Here is a 13,600-nt window from a genome sequence, read left to right as displayed (position 1 = left end):
GATTAGCTAACACAAGATCAGAGGGTAGAGCGGCAGCAAATATTAGAGATGCCAATATCTGGGGGAGCGGCCCCTGACTGTAAGAATGCCCTGCATGAGTGTCCTCTCTGTTGAGGGGCAACGTCCGTGAGGAATGAAATATGACACTGGCTGTCAGGGCTCGTTTGGGAAACTAGCGGTGAGCCAGCCATGGTTGGAGCTCCGGGTAGAAGGGCGAACAGGGTGGATGAGTGATTAGAGAGACTATCTTGTAACAAGGAGGTCACAAGATGAAGAATCTGTGTGGTTAAGCTCAATTAACACACACTAGTTTAGACTTTACCAGCTCTTCCTACTACAACTAGACAGCAGATTCTGCATTATTGTTGAATCCAAAAAGCTGTAGGCCTTTTTCTAGGACTGATCACCTCTGCTCCTATCCCACATCCTAGGTACCCGCTACATCCATCTGTCCTCTGTTGTTACAGCATGCTTCCTGTGCATAAAAAGTGTCTCTGACAGCTGTATCTTCTTTTAAAGAGCGGGATACTAGAAACGGCCTTGGTGGACAAGTGCCTACGTCAATGATAAGTTCATTCATTACTGAAAAAAGAATGACGTTCACAATGCTCTTCATCCATGCCTAACAAAAGACTTGTAGGTCCTAATTAACATGGCACACTGCTGAGTGGCAGCCTGTTGAAGCTTTCGTGTGTTTTTCTTGCTTTTTTCAGCATTTCCTTAATCACTTACTCAATTATTCTTAATTACTAATTACTTTACTACTTTACAAATCTTTTTCTTGCTTTTGGATTTTTAAACAATTTATATTTGCCAGCTGTGCCAGTTGACAGCACTGAGTACATGCGTGATGCTAATGCTAGAGAAGAAGCAACAGGGCTGCAGAGCTGAAGCTATCATCATGTGGAGTTTAAGGCTACAAGTTGCAAAGTCAATTGACTCCCAGCCTATTCAAAGTATCGTTGGACAGGAAGACTTTGTATAGTGAAAAAAGATGGAGTTCACAGTGATGATGAATAGTAATACCGGAAACGTTCTCTTCATCTCCGAGCATGAATTAAGGAGAGCCTTCAAAAGAGTGAACACCAGGAAAGCAGCAGGACCAGACGGCATCCCAGGTCGTATCCTCAGAGACTGCGCATACCAGCTAGCTCCTGTGTTCACTGAGATATTCAACATCTCTTTATCTCAGTCGGTGATCCCCACATGCTTCAAAGAGTCCATCATTGTTCCTGTCCCGAAGAAACCCCACCCTGCTTCTCTCAATGACTATCGCCCTGTAGCCCTCACCTCAGTAGTGATGAAGTGCTTTGAACGCCTGGTCAGAGACTTCATCATTTCTTCACTACCAGACACACTGGACCCACTACAGTTCGCTTACCATCCAAATCGTTCCACAGACGATGCCATCTCTCATCTCCTCCACACATCACTCACTCACTTGGACACTAGAAGGGGGAATTATGTTAAAATGCTCTTCATAGACTACAGCTCTGCATTTAATACCATAATTCCCTCCACACTCACCACCAAGCTGGAGCATCTGGGACTCAGCTCATCTATGTGTCAGTGGATCTCCAACTTCCTAACTGGCAGACCACAGGCAGTAAGGATGGGCGGACATGTCTCAGCCTCCACCACTCTCAGCACTGGAGCCCCCCAGGGGTGTGTTCTGAGCCCCCTGCTGTACTCTTTGTACACATATGACTGTGTGGCCACTACCAGCTCCACCACCATCATCAAGTTTGCTGACGACACCGTCGTGGTGGGCCTGATCTCTGATAACAACGAGACGGCCTACCTGAAGGAGATTAGGAATCTGGAGAACTGGTGCCAGAGGAACAACCTCCTTCTAAACGTCAGTAAGACAAAGGAGCTGATAGTGGACTTCAGCACTAAGCAGGAGAGGAACTACCAGACCCCCGTCATCAACGAGTGCCCAGTGGAGAGAGTGGACAGCTTCAAATACCTCGGAGTTCACATCACGCAGGACCTGTCATGGTCCTGTCACATCAACACCGTGGTGAAAAAGGCCCGTCAGCGTCTCTACCACCTCAGACGCTTGAGAGACTTCCAACTGCCCTCCAAGGTGCTCAGGAACTTTTACTCGTGCACCATAGAGAGCATCCTGACGGGAAAAATCTTAACCTGGTTCGGGAACAGCACCATGCAGGACAGACGAGCTCTACAGAGGGTTGTGCGGTCAGCTGAGCGCACCATCCGCTCCGAGCTCCCTCCCTACAGCAGGCGGTGCTGGACCAAGGCCAGGAAGATCATGAAGGACCTCAGCCATCCCAACAACAGACTGTTCTCTCTGTTGAGGTCAGGAAAGCGATTCCGCTCCCTGAAGACCAACACAGAGAGACTGAGGAGGAGCTTCTTCCCGCAGGCGATACGGTCTCTCAATCACACCACCACACAGTACTGACCCACACATATGGTTCTTACACACACTGGACTTTCTGGACATTGTTTTCACTTCATCACTTAAATCACTTTAAGCATATTTGCACTGCAGAAGACATAATGTGGATTGCACATCACTGGACATTATATTCTTCATTTCCAGTTAATACTTGTACAGCTGCTGGTATTGTGTATTGTGTTTTAAATGGCACTGCACCTTCTTACCTGTCAGAACTCCTTAGTACTTATCGCCCCAGGAGATCTTTGAGGTCAGCCGATCTGATGCTTTTAGATGTTCCCAGGTATAAATTAAAGACAAAGGGAGAGAGGGCGTTTGCTGTGGCTGCACCCAGACTGTGGAACAGTTTACCTCCTCACGTCAGATTCTCCAAAAGCCTAGAAACTTTTAAAACTGCTCTTAAAACTCACCTCTTTTCATTGGCTTTTAGAAAGGTTTAATTTATTTGTTTATTTATTTTTTATTTGATCAGCGAGGTGTTTTACGAAATTGTGTTCTATTGTATTTTTATCTGTATTTACTGTACAGCACTTTGGTCAGCCTTGGTTGTTTTTAAATGTGCTCTATAAATAAACTTGACTTGACTTGACTATATATTTATTTATATTTCTTCATACATTCTTATATAGTTCTATATTGTGTATTTTGTTGTACAGTTATTTTATTTTCAACTTTAATTTATATATGTTATCTTATTCTTTCCCAGTTAAATTTACCCTTCATTCTAATTTGTGTTGTACAGTTATTTCATTTTTAACCTTAATTTATATTTTATTCCTTCCTAGTTAAATTTAACCTTTTTAATTTTTCATATTTATTTCCTATCTTATTCATAGCCTTTTCCTTTTTTGTTTTCTTTAGGTCACGAGCAGTTGTCCAAGCATTTCACTACATATCGTACTGTGTATGACTGTGTACGTGACAAATAAAATTTGAATTTGAATTTGATTTGATTTAATAATACTATAAACTTCATGGAAATGTGGCTGAACTTACACTTTACTATAATCATTTACATTATATTAAAGTATACAATACTATTATTATTATTACCATTTTTCCACTTGCTGTAAAAAATAAATTCCCAGATATGGGGAATAAATTAAATATTTTTGTCTCATTTCTATGATCTTTTCTATCACTTGAGTATGTCAAGAAGCTGCATATCAAGTGTGTGTGCACTTGATATGCAGGTCAGTGGGCCGTTTGGTTCTTCTGACGTAGGCGAATTAGATTAGGTCCCTCTCACAGTTGAGACTTAATCACGTACTAAAGCACAGCTCAGCCATCTCCCATTAGACACCTGTGGAACAAAAGGAGCCTCAGACGGGAGCAACAGATATGTCCTGAGACCTTAAACACCTGTGTCTGAGGCACTGAGGTGTACTGCAGTAATCTACTTCACCAACAAGCTAGAATGCACATAAATTCTTGAATAATGAGCAATATCAGAGACTGATCGTGATTCCAGACACAACTCTAATGTAATCGCTTGTCATCAGGAAGGGCCAACGAAGATGATGTGTCTAAATTCCAGTGGAGTGGATGACAGGTCTGTGGTTCCAGGACCTAACCAGAATCAACGATGGGAGATTTACTTAAGGTCACCCAAAGTGGTGCAGGGAGGCGGCTCAGGTTTCCTGGTGGTTATATGAGCAAGAAATGGCTAGATATGGCTTACACACACACACACACACACACACACACACACACACACTACAACTGAAATTTAAAGACGTTAAGAGTGAGCACACACACAAAACCCCAACCTGTCGTGCCCTGATTAAGGTCATTTCTGTCAGTGATTAGACTCAGCCCAATCTGGTCTGACAGAGGCTTGTCCTTACAGGAGAAGCAGGCGAAACTTGATTCACATCTCACCTGCTGTGCTAATGCACTTTGTCAACCTTCATTCGGCCTGAGCCAAGAAACACCTATTCTGTGTCAAACAGGCAAATATGTTTTGCATGTTTATCTGAATCTGCCATTAATGTGAACCTGAATTACACGGGGCTTTAGGAAAAACTCTCGTGAAAACAATCAGTCCATTTCTACTACGTTCCTCTGGCTCATTACTGCTGGTAAAACAAATTCCACTTTTCGTGATCAAATCGAATCTGACTGAACAAGCAACCACAATGCATTAAGCTGAACTTTGGGGGGATCTCAGGTTACCAAGCTTGGACATCCCCAACATGCCAAGGCACTGATTTCCCTCTACATCTCGTCTACAGCCAGGATCTTCTGAGGCAGGAACTGGAATGTCCAAACACACAAACTCTTGAATTCCTTTCCATAAAAGACTGTTTTCACACTTAAAATTCTACAGAGTTCCTGCTTCTCCTCACTGCACTGAGGCTCGGGAGATGCTGAAAGGATGCAGAACTGAAACAGACCCTTTTAGCCTGCAGATTTTCAGATCACTATCTGTGACTGAGCACATATATTTAAGGCTGTAAAACGATATTAGAGTCCGTCAGGGAAGATCCCAGAATATGGTTTTGGCTTTCAGCTGTCATAACAAGGACATTGTTATTCATTTGAGTCACATAAAAGGCTTCCTTCAAACTACATTTTGCTGGTGAGAGGTGGTGGTGGTGCCTATAATGCCAAGTAGACGCTGGGCTACTCCCATCATAACGCATTGACAAATCGGTAATAGCCCGAAAAGGGGGGGGGGGGGGGGGATAACTATAATAATCCACAATTATATTCCACTTATATTTACAGTTTTCCTTTTAAATATCCACTGCAGAAATAGGGGGATCCTTTCCTGCAGTGGATGGCTGCGAGCGGCGCCGGTTTCAGCACCATGCAGGCGTGGACCAGAACAAAAGGCGCAGGATGCAGCAGCGCAGAGAGCCTCGCAGGGACGCAGCGAGACGGTGACAAATGCCGCAAATTAATACCCAGGTTAACACATCTGCCTAACAGCATTTTAAATACAAGTCTCCACTGAAAAGCGACTTTAAAAGGCACGCATTTCAATCCGCCACACTCGCAGATATCCCCCATTCTCTCTAAGAATCACGCACATAACCATAATTAACACCATAACCACACACAGCAGCAGAGGATTAGTGGACAGCGACATTGATGTGCAGACTCTGACTTTTTGTCAAACTTTCCCAGCAGCCGGTGTCGCAATCCTACATCTTAAATTTGCGCATCCGCGCTGCTTTGCGCCATCGTAAAGTCTAATTTCCCCGCACATGACGAAGCAAAGCGATTTGGGTCTTACCTGGAGGTTCAGGCTGCTGAGCGGCACTAATGCCCTTGGATAGGAAGAGAGCTGTGGTGACAATGAGAGCGGTATGGGGCCCTGTGGCCCCTCCCCGTTGCAAATGAAGCTACCGTAAATGCAGAAGTCTGCGCGCAAGGAGGATTATGTGGCTTCAGTATGCGATGATGTAGAATCTGTGCAACATCTTTGTAGTGTAAAAACACAAAAATAAAGAAAACACAACGCAGCTCCTGTAAATACTGACACACGCACATATAGGTATAAAGGTTTGATGTCAGGTCATTGCTAAAGGGCTTTGAGTGATTTGATGCAAAGGGGTCAGCTCTCTGTCTGCAGTGGATGTGAGCGCGGAGCTGAAGCACCGGGGTGTGGCTGTTGCTGAGGGAAGATGGAGAAGAAAAAGGAGAGGCGGGGGTTAGACGAGTGGGGCTATGGGGGGAAATGGGAAGGAGGCAGAGGAGATGGACCAGTGAAGACGAGAGCTGTGCAGTAGTATTGCTATACTAATACAGATACCAATAGACTCAACTTACAAAGGCAGCTTATGTTGATCTCATAAAGCCCACGATTTATCTGACGAATAATCAGCGTTTAACGTAATCGAAACATCTATTTTAGACCTGGAACCTAAATGTGCCTGGCTACAAAGAACTTTGGGTCAACCTCTACTGTTTAAATGCGTTACAGGCTTTAAACGAAACAGTAAAAAAAACAGACTGACTGACAGTTAACACAAAAAGGTGGGGACATCTTTCATAATGAATGTTTGAGGTCTATTTTTTAGTTTTCAAAAACAATAACTTATTTAGAACAATTAAGCAGGATACATATTGAACTTGGAGGACAGAAACAAAGTATCCAGCGATACCAATTATTGGTACAGCATTACCCATATATTTGGATCAATTTGAGCCACCTCTAGTCAACAGCAGATACTCTCACAGTGCCCTCGAGGTGAGGCGTGATGGTCACAGACAATGACATGACTCCATATTTACAAATATACACAAGCTCTGAAACACTGATGCTCCAAAATTCTGAATAAATGTGCAGAAAACGTGGTCACCAGCAAGCCTAAGGTGCAAAAAAACCGAGCTTCAAACTTTGAAGGGATGCTTTGAATCATCAGGTCTAATTCAACAGCCTGCTTTTTTCCACTGCACTGTCATGGGCTCCTCCAGGTTTGAGCAGTCCCTTACTGCCACCTACTGATGGAAGTAAGTCAATGCACTGAAGATGCTGACGCTGCCATATTATTAAGCATAGTATATGCAGCATAAATCAGTGTGGCACTTAAAGCAGACATCTTTATTTTGATGTTTAACTAAAACAACCCATAACTGATGAATTAAGAATGCAAGTATGCACAAATCTGAGTTAATTATAATTAACACTTGCCAGTAATTCATAATTCATGTTTATGTAATGATGCAGATAGTTCCACCCCATTGATCTTAAACCTGCTACAGTCTGTGCTGTATGTAGAGAGACTTGCAGAGTGACATAACTTTCAATAAGCTGTCACTAGATGTTCCCTGAAGCTAACACATCAGGGAACCGTATCCGAAAGATGTTTCTGAAACTTCAGAGGATCTTCGAGAGGTAAAACACCTCCCTGCTTACCTGACCTGCCAGTCTTGAATTCTTAAACTTGGAACATGTGAAAATTTTGTCTTGATTGTAGCTTTTAAGACCTGAAATATATTTTCAGGCCTGAAAATTTCAAAAAGATATATCCTATTTTTAAGAAGTTACGAGGGCTCAAAAATGTTAAAAAAGCTAGGACTTTTTCCAAAAATCTGGGGGATTTTCCATGTACAGAATCTAAAATTGGCATTTAGAGGAGTCTCCCTTCTCAGTCACACTCCATGTCATTTATTTAATTACATTCATGACACTCACAAACAAGAGCTGAGAACCACTGGCACAAAGTTAGTGCTTCATGCACTTTGAATGGCAAATAAATCAATTTACAACAAGTGTCTAGTGTTAAACATTGTTCATGCCGCTTGTAAATTAACTAAGAGTGGCAGATTATGAAAGCAGGCATTTAAGTGCATATTAAAAAACACTGATTTTGAAAAAGAAAACCTCCTATAAGGGAAATTATGTCAGATATCTTTAATCTGATGCAGACTGGCCACATTATCAATGCTAAAACAAGGCATTGCTGACAAACTTAAAGAAAATTCTCTGTATTTCCTGTCATATGTGTACTGTAGCAATGCTGAATGCTAAAATTATTATTATTATGTCCAAAGATTCAACTCATGAGGTCAGTGTATGTCCATCCTTAATATTACATATACAGTCGTGTGAGTGCAGAAGCTCCGCCCACCTGCTGCTCAAAACTTCTCTTTAAAAGGGGCATAAAGGGGAATACAGTGGTTGAACATTTACAGAATTAGAGCAAAGAGCAAACAGTGTTCTTTTATTCCCTTTATTGATCTGAAAATTTCAAGTATAATTAAACCAGTGGACGTACTGGTGTTCACATTCACACTTCCACTGCACGGCTATCACAGCCAAAATAATTCACATAACGATATGAGTGTAATACCTACAGAAAAAAAAACTAAACTGGAGATCTTTATTGACAGTTTTGTGGGTTTTGTTTTAAAAAAAAAAAAAAAAAAAAGGTTACAAAAAACGACAACCCAGTTTCACTTCTGGCTGACGATGGTACGGGCGATGAGCTCCTTCATGATCTCGTTGGTTCCTCCGTAGATAGGCTGAACTCGTGAGTCCACAAATGCCCTGAAAACGCAAACATGTTGATGAGCTGGAAAAAAAACCAAAACAATCAAAGCTCTCTGTTGCAATGTTTACGTGATACTAACTTGGCGATGGGGTATTCCCACATGTACCCCCAGCCTCCGTGGAGCTGCAGGCACTGAGTGGCCACTCTGTTCTGGAGGTCAGACGCCCTTCAGATAAGATGAAGTACATCAGCGCGTGACAACAACACAGCTTAGCCTTTAGATCATGAGGTGGTAAACTCCAAAAACTCACCAATACTTGGCCATGGAGGCCGTGGCAGGATCCAGGCTTTTCTCAGCATGGAGCTGAAGGCAGCTATCCAGGAAGGCTCGAACCACACAGATCTCGGTCTTTAGCTCTGCTAGCTTGTGCTGCACAGTCTGTGGAGCGCAAAGACAAAAAACAGATAGTATGATGACTGGGAGGATGATTTGATAAACTGGTCCTCTTTTAATAGGAACTCATCAGGACAGACTATATCCTTACATGAAATAGCCTAAAAATATTCACCAAAAGAATTACTATAAAGACCTGAAGGTGAGCGACTGTTTTGCTGAAAGCCTTCCGCTGCATTACATAATTTCTGGTTTCCTCAAACATGAACTCACAGCTCGCTATGGCCATGTCAGCAATCAGCAGACGCTCCTAGAGAAGGGAAAAGGTTGTTTGACGTCAAATGAACCCATGTGAGACGTTATATGCAGATGATGTGTACAAGCACGTGATAAAACATATTTAGGAGTGCCAAAGTACAAAGACGATGAGGCTAAAAATCCAAAGATACATGTCTGTAGGTTCAAGTTATGAATATAAAGATGTTTTAGGCATTTCATTTTGTAAAAATATGGGTGCAGCCAGACTGGATCTCCACCCAGGTTCAAGGTACGGAGAGTTACTCCTTCAGTGGAGGCATTAAATGTTTCTGATATGAACATGCCATAAATGTTGTGTTCACCTGAGGGAGTTCATTCATCAGGTAATAGAAACCTTTGTTGAGTTCTCCTAAGAGGGCATCAGCTGGGAGGCGCACATCCTCGAAGAATAACTCAGCTGTGTCCTTTGAAAGAAGCAGAAACACAAGTGAGAGGATGTAATGAAGTATAAATCCTTAGTAGCACAAATGACAAAGTTCTGTTGTCACTTTTTAGCCTCATGCATTTGTATAAACTGTAATTTACAGTAAAGGTTTGACATTTAAAGTGCTAAGAGAGTTATATGTGCAATCAAAATTGCCTTTGTTTCTTCAGCTGAACAATCAGAGCAGTCTGATCGTCCCACAGACACAAAAGCTGTTTCAGACAGATACTTCTTTTTGATTTTGAAACACTGAACCAGTTAAACCTACACTTGTAGACCACAAAAAATGATGTAGGGGCACTTCATATATTTCCATGACCCTGGTACCTGGGCTTTCAGGCCAATCTTCTCCAGCTTCCGCCCTTTGTGAAAGCCCTTCATGCCCTCCTCCACCAGGAACAGACTGATCCCGTGTGCTGCCGTCTTCGCCTCTCGGTTGGTCACGGTCACTACCACCACCAGATCTGCCATCCAACCATTTGTAATAAATACCTGAAGAGGTCAGATGGAGTAATATCTATACTGGACTTTAAATGTAATTGAGTGGATACTTTTGAAGTCTTGACTCAGTACCTTGTTGCCGTTGAGGATCCAGTCACTGCCATCCTTCTTGGCATACGTCCTCACACCCTGAAGGTCACTGGAAAAAAATAGAGGAGCTGAGTCGCTGAAGCTACCTGACATTATGTGTGCTGATTTCTTGATGTTACAATCTGTGATTGAGTCCTGACCTGCCTGCTCCTGGCTCAGTCATGGCGATGGCAGCGATACATTTCCCAGCGGTCATCTTTGGGATGAAGTGTTTGATCTGTTCCTTGCTGCCGTAGTTGACGATGTAGGGCATGACGATGTCAGAGTGCAGCGCAAAACCTGGGCCTGTGCAGTTGCAATACATTCTGTAGTGGTGCAGACAGCAGAGATGAGATGAAGGATGAAGAGATAGCTGACTATAAGATCTGGCAAATACACTGGTCATCATCACTAAAGCTACTTTCTTGTGATTGTTTTTTTAAAATGGTATTGAGCAACAGTTCTCCAAGCTTTCTGAAGTGGTAAAATCATACCTGGATAAAAAAAAAAAACAACTGCAGCAATGGATCGATCACATGTCCTCACTTGGAAAAAGCTTAATTCTCTTTCTTGTGTTTTTAAAATCACATCTCAGCTGGAACTCATTGCTAAAATATTTCAGTCTCTCTGAATGTCGGTGAATAGCTTCAGATATAGAACGGTGGTTTGAAGGACAACTCACTGCTCCTCCCATGTGACAGCTGCAGAAAACAGGTCTCCTCCTATGCCACCATGCTCTTCTGCTGTCATTACTCCCAGCAGACCTTGCTCACCAGCCTTTTCCCACACCTCCCTGCTCACCTGACCTGCCTTCTCCCACCTGCAACAAAAAACAGTTGAAGTAAAGCTATTAAAGGCTTATTTTAATAATTCTTGGTAGGTCATCAAACTTCCACCTACTCTTTGTGGTAAGGCACTACTTCCTCTTGGAAGAAGCGCCGCACATTTTGTCTGAAGAGGTCATGGTCCTCATTGAAGATCCGACGGGTCCCGATGTCCATCAGGGATTTGGCGCTAGAGGTCTCAGGTCGGCCTGAGGATGCGGGCTGCCTGAACTCCTCAGACTTATTGTGCTGAAATCTGTGGGGACAGAAATTCAACCATCCGTCACTATACAGCCAGCATGTGCCTGACCTGGGAGCTCCATGACAAATTAACTCACTCAGCGGTCAGTTTTTGAGGTGACTCGTGGGTAAAAAATGTGAAATCCTGCAAAATAATTAATTGATGCAAATCAATTGCTAAGTGTTAACATTATTCAAATATTTAAAAATATAGAGTGCACAAAAATGAGCGCTTAGCTTACTACAATATGGTTGTCTTATAGAGGTGGGAATCACCATACATCCCACGATATGATATTATCACAATATTTAACTCACGATACGATATTATTGCAATTTTTTAAAATATTTTGCGATATTCAGATTCTGTACATAAAGGTAAACTTTATCAATATTCATTTTATCTAATATCAAAGTCTCGCACTCAGTCTTTCTCTCATTTCAGTCAGTTTTATTGTTGACAAACTGAACGGTTTGTATTACTGAACTGAATGCAACCATCTGGTACAAGTATAGCTATTTATAAAAACTATGCAGCCCATTCAGCAACTGAAGAATTTGAAAGTAAATTAAAACAAAATATAATTTTACATTAAATAAAAAAGTTTTAAACTTAATTAAAATAAAACATGTCTTAAATTAAAATAAGTAAACTGTCATGTTTATTGCTGCCAAAAAAAAAGTTAAACACATTTGGACAGTGTCAGGATTCTTGCTCAGAAAAAGGATCAACATGCTCTGAAGTCAGAGTTCCAGTCCACAAAAACTTTTTTTGTAACAAAATATCGATTTCTGCTGTCCCTGTATTGATACATTATTAGCAAACAAAATATCACGATACTACACAGTATCGATTCCCCCCCCCCCCCCCCCCCACCCACCCACCCCTATTGTCTTATAGTGACTTGAATTGGAAGAGGTAAGAAAACAAACTCTGTTGACTACAATCTACAACCCACTGACATTTACTGGTGAGATTTTACACTTTAACTACCTCTGCTTTGCTTTTCTTCCCTCGTTGCCACTGTAAATAAGAATGATTTCTTAATGACGCCTTAAATAAAGGTTACACCAACTTTACATGGAATTACATGGATGTACAGCCTTGTCAGATCAGCTTCAGTTGACATCTCTTCAGCACACAGACAGTTTATTTAATATGGGAAGCTTTCAAACTACCTTTAGGCACACTTCAATGTGTGGAGACTTCAATACGATTTAAACAACAACAACTCTCAACCATAACATGTTTTATTTAGATAAAAATGGCCAAACTCGTGTATCTTCATTTTTAGACTGCTGTAATTTTAAAACGTTCACTAAATTTTGAGATTCTGGTTTCGATTTTCACATTAAAGGTCTCCATGTAAACAATAGGTCACAATAAAGTGTGTCAAAGGTAACCGCGCACACACACATCATACAGTCCGACCTTCTTCTGTACTATAAAAATGCTCCGCGACTTCTACAGTGGAATATAAAAAATATTACTAATATCATGCAAAGTAAAACTATCTCTTAAAAAAGCGTAAATGTTCCGCTCACAGCTTTGAATGCATTTTTTTTGCGCTGATATCGACAGATGCGGCTCCAGCTCACCAGAAACAGCTTTAACTGCGCATTTTTACCTCGCAGAAACTGCAGCGAGCGGCCGTCCTCTTCCAGACACATTTCTCAGTCCGAAAACACAAGTTCCGATTATTCTGTTCGCCAACATATTCGAATCAAAGTACAACTTCACAGGAAAAAGACGAAAAGAGAAAAGATCGTTTGAGCGACACTAGATGCGTCACCGCGTCGTCTTCTTCTTCTACATTTTTATTGGCGGTTGGCAAACAACTGAAAGGTGCATTACCGCCACCAACTGGTATGGAGTGTGGGCTGGAACGTCGCTCAAAACAAACAACCCCCCAAATCCTTTCAAACAATTTCCCCTCTTTTAAAAACTGAAACAAGGTCTGATAACTTTTACTTCCAGATTCCTTTTGCAATAAATCAATAAGATCCAGCATCACTCGGTTCGTTTCACGGGTGCCTTTAAATGTGAACGCCTGAGAAGTATGGTTGTTATGTGAGGTGGGTCTCGCTTATGATTGAGTCCAAATAAAGCGGGAATTTGCTTTAAACTAGGTTAATATCACAAATACAAACGATTTGTTTAGTCCATAAAATAGGGCTTACCAACTGTCCTCTTCTTTTTGCACTTGTTGACTTGTAAAAGCCTGTATGACATTTTTTATTTCACCATTCATTAACCGCACCGAGAAGACATCATTTAAATATGTTCACGTTTTCTTTAAGCAAACGGTATTATTAAAATTATTCATGACTGGGCCAAGTGTCCTCTTTTTTGGAAATCAAAATATGGTCACCCTACCATAAAAACACCAGCAGAATGAGACCGCTAACTTTTGTCTTCTAGTGATGGGTCGGTCGCGAACGAAATGGCTCTTAGAGCCG

The 13,600-nt window shown here is 41.8% G+C and overlaps 1 protein-coding gene across 1 annotated transcript; it reads right to left on the bottom strand.

Moving 5' to 3' along the window:
* Nucleotides 1–8,093: 8,093 nt before the first annotated feature.
* Nucleotides 8,094–12,976, bottom strand: acadl (acyl-CoA dehydrogenase long chain). Its single transcript, XM_026159788.1, has 11 exons — nucleotides 12,769–12,976; nucleotides 10,977–11,156; nucleotides 10,759–10,896; nucleotides 10,238–10,402; nucleotides 10,080–10,146; nucleotides 9,834–9,998; nucleotides 9,385–9,486; nucleotides 8,961–9,074; nucleotides 8,682–8,809; nucleotides 8,510–8,596; nucleotides 8,094–8,426 (listed from the first exon to the last, which is right to left on the bottom strand). The coding sequence occupies exons 1-11, from the start codon at nucleotides 12,855–12,857 to the stop codon at nucleotides 8,333–8,335; spliced, it is 1,329 nt and encodes a 442-aa protein (XP_026015573.1). The 5' UTR covers nucleotides 12,858–12,976; the 3' UTR covers nucleotides 8,094–8,332.
* Between the last annotated feature and the right edge of the window lie 624 nt (nucleotides 12,977–13,600).

This window comes from Astatotilapia calliptera, chromosome 23 (genome assembly GCF_900246225.1).
Source record: "Astatotilapia calliptera chromosome 23, fAstCal1.2, whole genome shotgun sequence".
In the NCBI taxonomy this organism is placed as follows: Eukaryota; Metazoa; Chordata; class Actinopteri; order Cichliformes; family Cichlidae; genus Astatotilapia; species Astatotilapia calliptera.
Note: the sequence above shows the minus strand (reverse complement) of the source record. Positions and strands in the feature narration are given on the sequence as shown.